Here is a 6,024-nt window from a genome sequence, read left to right on the forward strand (position 1 = left end):
TTCACTATCCAATTCTTTCTATGAGTTGTGTGTCTGTGGATCCCAGGAGGACATATTTAGCATGAATCTAAGTTGTTTCTCTTTCTCTTAATCTCCCAGAAAGAACCCATGAAGCCAAACATCTCCATCTTGTCTTCCCTTTATTCTGTGGAGGGGAGCATCTGCATATCTTTTTCTTTTTGCAATTCTTCCCTTACATAGGCAAGTTGTTTTTGTCTTGTCTTGTTTTGTTTTGTTTTTCAAGACAAGATTTCTCTGTAGCTTTGGAGCCTGTACTGGAACTACCTCTTGTACACCAGGCTGGCTTTCAACTCTCAGATATCCACCTGCCTATTTCTCTTTAGTGCTAGGATTAAAGGTATATGTGCCACCACCACCTGGCTAAGCAAATTCTTTATGAGTGCATAATTCAGCCTTAGTTGCAGCCATTATTTCCAAGAGCAAGGACCATGCATTTGATGCCACAGTCTACTTACAATCCCACCCCTATATGCTATTTTCAGGGACTGTAACATATCCGCTAGTCCACCAGTTATTTGAGAAGACATCCACATATTCACTCCTCACACTCAACGAAGGGTCTTGCCACTCCATTCCACATATAGGAAGCCAGCACTCTGGGCTTTCCTCCAATGGAATTCTACTTTTAGAGAAATTCATCTTAGCTACATGTCATCTTATTCATAGCAGGGATGGTGCAACTACTACTGCAGTAAGGATGCATGCCATTCTATATCTCATTAAAAAGACTGGCTGCATTAGGATTGCCTCACGGCCGGTCCACCCCTAGGAAGTTTAACTTCAGCTGTGTGCCTCATCATGTGCTCTTGATGACTCAACTTTGGTTCTGTGGTGTCCATCGTTTGAATACCAAGGGTTATGTAAACATTTCCTGGGAAACATGAACAAATGTTCACTTACCTATTGTGTGGAAAGGAAGTTCATTTAATATAAGAAGTAAACAACTCAAAATAGCCTTAGGAAGTCCCTGAAATCGACTAGATTCACTAGGCCCCTCCCTTACTAAAAGTCGATAAGCAGTAAAAACGGCTAAAAGTCACCCTCAGACAAGCCCAGGATCCTGGAAGATGCAGAGACCAGCTGAGCTGCCAGGAAGAGACTTAGAACAACTATGCCACCTGGGAAGGACACCTACCAACTATGTGAGCTGTGTGCAGTCTGGGCAGTGTGCTCCAGGTTCCCAGATTTTGTGATCTGTCATCCATGCCAGGATGGGTTTTAGTGATACATCTCTCTTTGAGTCATTTCTGCTTATGTAAGTAACCCCTCCCCTATATTCTTATTAGTAACCCCAATATAACTCATTGGGTCGCCAAGTTGAACTTCAGTATCAGTACTTCAGTCTGTCATCAGTTCCCTATTCGAGGCAAATAGACATTGTTTAGGTCTCCCTAATAATGATGGCGCACAACATCATTCCAGATGTGATACCAATGATAGAAACAAAGGCATGGTCCACCCAAGTGTAGTGTATTATCAATATAACCCATTTCTTCATTCATTTGCAGGTTATTTATGTATGGTTCTGAAAATAAAAGCCTAGAAAACAAGTTCTAGAACAAACTATTATATATTTCCTTGGCAGATAATTTAGGTCAAAGTTTAGAATGACACTTTCCCCACATTCTCATCTTCATCTATTGGAACTTGCCTAATTACCTTGTCTTAGGGTTTCTATTATAATAAAACACCCTAACCACAAGTGACTTGTGGTGGAAAGGGTGTTGAACAATATGATTTTAAGATGCATTACATTTGTTTATGCCCTGAAATATTTGTTTAATGATGCAAAGATGTGTTCCATTCTTTTATGTTGCATTTGTTTAACTCTGCAAAGGTGTGTTCCTTTTGCCTGTCTAAAACACCTGATTGTTTTAATAAGGAGCTAAGTGGCTAATAGTTAGGCAAGAAAAAAATAGGTGGGGCTGCGTACAGACAGAATAAATAGGAGGAGATTTCTGGGAAGAGAAAATGGAGGAACAAGAAAAGAAGGGGTCAGACACCCAGTCACACAGCCAGACATGAAATTAGAAGGAGAAAAAAAGATATACAGAAACGGAGAAAGGTAAAAGTCCAGAGGCAAAAGGTAGATGGGATAATTTAAATTAAGAAAAGCATGCTAGACACAAGCTAAGCTAAGGTGGAGTATTCATAAAAAAGAATAAGCCTCCATGTGTATTTATTTGGTAGCTGATGGCAGGCCCCCCAAAGAGTCAAAGAATAAAAAGCAACCACCAACAAAGGGTTTATTTCAGTTTGCTTCTTGTAGTCTAGCACAAAGGGAAATCAGGAAAAGATCTCAAGGGATGAACCTGGAGTCAGGAACTGAAGCAGAGGTCATGCTGGAGACTCTGCTTACTGTCTTATTCCCCACCACTCAGTCTCCTTTTTTCATAGTACATAAGCCCACCAACTCAGGGGGTACCAAGCCTCCATAAGCTCGGCCCTCCCACACCAACCCTTAATGAAGAAAATGCCCTAAAAACTTGCCTACAGGCAATCTGATGGATGTATTTTCTCCTTTACAGTTCCTTTCCCTGAGTCACACTAGCCTGTGCCAAGATGATTAAAAAATCAACCAGGACACATCACAGGAGTCTGAAATCTCAGACAAAGCAGTCATTGTACTACTGGAGATGTGTTGATTGAGAAGGACCATTGAACTTGTATTTGATTCTGTTTTTTTTTTTTTTGGTTTAGTATCTGAAGTTCTGAAAGAAAGTATAAGAGTTGAGATCTTATGAACAAAAGACTTACCACAAAAAAGGAAGCAGTGTATTAACTGCTCTGTGAGGCCATGCTGGTAAAGGAGAGGAACCTCAAGGTTAAGAGGAGGCAGGACACAGGGCTCATATAGCATGTGCCAACCTTGGAATTCAACGGAGTGACTCACTTGAAATTCCACCAGAGCATCAAAATAATATAGTCATGTTAAATACCCCTGCAGAATATAAGGACTTCCAGTCAACAGAGTCACTAGCCTGACAGACCTTTAGCTGTGACAATGGGAAAAGCACCTCTTCTTACATCGCTTAAGAGCATCTTGGATGTCCTTATTCCTGAGACTGTAAATCAGAGGATTCAACATGGGAATCACCACTGTATAGAAAATTGATGCCATCTTGTCATAACCCTGAGAACGGTCAGAGCTGGGGTGCATATAAACAAAGAGTCCTGATCCATAGAAGAGACTGACTGCTGTCAGGTGAGAGGCACAGGTATTGAAAGCCTTCACCCTGCCATCTACTGAGCTGATTTTTTGAATTGTGGTAACGATGTAAGCATAGGATATCAGGATGACCAAGACAGAAGCCACCCCAAAAATCACCGCAATTACAAACTTCAGAACTTGCAGGGGGAAGGTTTCAGAGCAGGAGAGGACCAACAACTGAGGCAGGTCACAAAAGAAGTGGTTGATAACATTTGGCCCGCAGAAATGGAGCTGAAGTATGGCACACAGTTGTATCAACGAACCAAAGAGACCAGTGATATAGGCTCCAACCACCATCTGCACACAGAGGGAAGGGGACATGATCGCCGTGTAGAGCAGAGGGTTACAAATGGCAGCATAGCGGTCGTAAGCCATGGCTGCCAGAAGACAGCACTCAGCCAGACCCAGGCTTGAGAAGAAGAAGTACTGCATGGCGCACCCCATAAATGAGATGGATTTAGGCTTCTGGAAGAATCCTGAGAGCATTTTAGGTGTTGTAGAGGAAATGTACCAGAAGTCTAAAAATGACAAATTGCTGAGGAAGAAGTACATAGGTGTGTGCAGGTGAGGGTCAATCCTAATCAGAACGATGAGGCCCAGGTTCCACACCACTGTGGAGAGATAAATTCCCAGAAAGACAACAAAGAGAACCAGCTTGAGCTTGGGAAAGTCTGAGAATCCCACCAGAATGAACTTGGTGATGGCTGTGCTGTTCCTCCCTCCTGTCATTGTCTCAGAGCATCTTAAACCAGACGGATAGGTTTAAACCTTAGACCTGCAGATAGATACTTGAATTAAAAATGGTTGTTTAACATTATGGATCTTCCTTGTTTTGAGCACAGTATTGGATGAAAAATTATCCACAGTCAAACCAACTTTAACAAAATCAAGATATAAGTATTATTCTGAAAATTACTAGAAAATCTTCTTCCTACCACTTCACAGTTTGAATTACATTCTTGCAATTCTGCCTTCACATACAGATGTTGTGAAATTCTTGCCCAGATGCTGCTACTTATTCACACAAGTATAAAGATTTCATGACAGCGTTTCTTGTTATTTTCTTATCAACATTGCATGTAATTATTTAGATTCCATCTTTCACAATCATGGAAAACTGACTTCATTGTTTTAAATTTGTATTTACTGCCTCCTTCTCTACTAGATTTTTGTATGGAGTTTTGTATAAAATAAATAGTTTTACTTCACCATCCCCCAAACTTGGCAATTATTTCCCAAGTTTACCATTCATTTTTAATACTAAATGTATTCAGTCTTTTTACATATCAATTAACTTTATTTTTATCTATTCAACTCCATGTGATAATTATGGTCCTTGCTTTGATGGTACACTGAGAAAGTATTTATTTATATAATTCAGTAAGACTCTACATTTTGTTTTAGTTTTTGTATTTGCATTAATTTCTGGAAAAATAATACATTGTATGAAGTATAAGTGTGAGGTTATTTTGGTTTTTTTCTAAATTTATTGACACTCCTCCACTAAAATGAATTAAATGATTTGCCTATTGGTCAAAATTGCCTTTATAATAGAATTGATTACAGAATCCCCATTTTGTTCAATTTTTAATCTTAGTTTGTGTGCCGCCCATACAGTTCCATGTCATTTTATAGTTACTTATGATCATATTTTATTAGTAAGTCATAGAGCACTGCAATAACTGACAAGCATCCTTTCATTTCTGAGAGGTCACTTTGATGGTGCTCATGTTAATGCCTTCAAAAGATCTGCATAATGAATGCATCAAAGGAAATAAAATTAGGATTCACACTGCATTCCACTTTTCATTAGTCTAGGGAGAGATAATACATAAAATTCAGTTGATAAGTAAAGGTATAGAAGAGGCACTACTAATTCTTAATAAATATTCATTACTGCTACCCCTGATGGGAGGACCTGGGTCTGGTGACACCGGCTCTGGGTTCCAAGGTCTGTCTCTGTGTCACTCTGACACTTCCAGGATTCTGGTTTCTCCGCTTCAAAATGGAATCACTGTAGCTCTTCTTTTTTGCATCAAAGAGATGCTTTCTGTGTAAAAATAATAATTGTGGTGGGAAATCATACGGCAAGAACTATGGTCTGATAGGCTACAGCAGTAGTAACATGATTTCATCAACTAAAGAAGAGGATAAATTAGCAACTTCCAAAAAGAAACTTACATTGACCCATGCTGTTCATCAGTGCACACAAGAAGGGCACACCAAGGTTCAGGTTGTCTTCTACTGTAACATTGACTTATGGGCTGCCTATCTTCACAACTGAAATAGTTCAAGTGCATTATTAAAGAATTTTTGTTTCAGGAAATTAGGTGGCTCATTGAAGATACTAATTACTATGGTGTTTCTTGGGTTTGTTTTCTTGTGTCTGTTCTCAGGACACATATATCCTGGACACCCTGACATTTGAATATTATGTTTAAATTATTAAGAAATACATTCAGTCAAGTTTGTATCGTCCATGTGTTTAAGTGAATAGATCTTAATGAAAACAGCAAAACCACAATTTTTAACCTGTCAAACAAATGTCAAATTACCTCTACTTCATTGAGGAGCAAGAGAAAACGAAATAAAAGTATTCAGATGACAATCCTAAGGATAATACTGTGCGAAAGACGGCGTAATTGGAAAAACAGGAAGGCTGTTTCCACACCAATTCCTGCAGTTGCTTTTACTTCATTTCCTTTTCTCCATTTTCCTTGCTTGTTTTCCATTTCCAAGATGAAAGCTACATTCTGGAATGCCATAATCAATGTGGCTCCTTCAGTCTACCG

The 6,024-nt window shown here is 39.3% G+C and overlaps 1 protein-coding gene across 1 annotated transcript; it reads right to left on the reverse strand.

Moving 5' to 3' along the window:
• Positions 1–3,013: 3,013 nt before the first annotated feature.
• Positions 3,014–3,961, reverse strand: LOC125398039 (olfactory receptor 5AN6). The gene has a single exon (XM_048430589.3). It carries the CDS (start codon positions 3,959–3,961, stop codon positions 3,014–3,016), a length of 948 nt encoding a protein of 315 aa, XP_048286546.1.
• Between the last annotated feature and the right edge of the window lie 2,063 nt (positions 3,962–6,024).

Source organism: Myodes glareolus, chromosome 7, assembly GCF_982192425.1.
Source record: "Myodes glareolus chromosome 7, mMyoGla1.1, whole genome shotgun sequence".
Lineage (NCBI taxonomy): Eukaryota > Metazoa > Chordata > Mammalia > Rodentia > Cricetidae > Myodes > Myodes glareolus.

Coding starts and splice junctions, on each gene's coding strand:
- LOC125398039 (XM_048430589.3), bottom strand. CDS start 3,961: ATGACAGGAGGGAGGAACAGCACAGCCATCACCAAGTTCATTCTGGTG.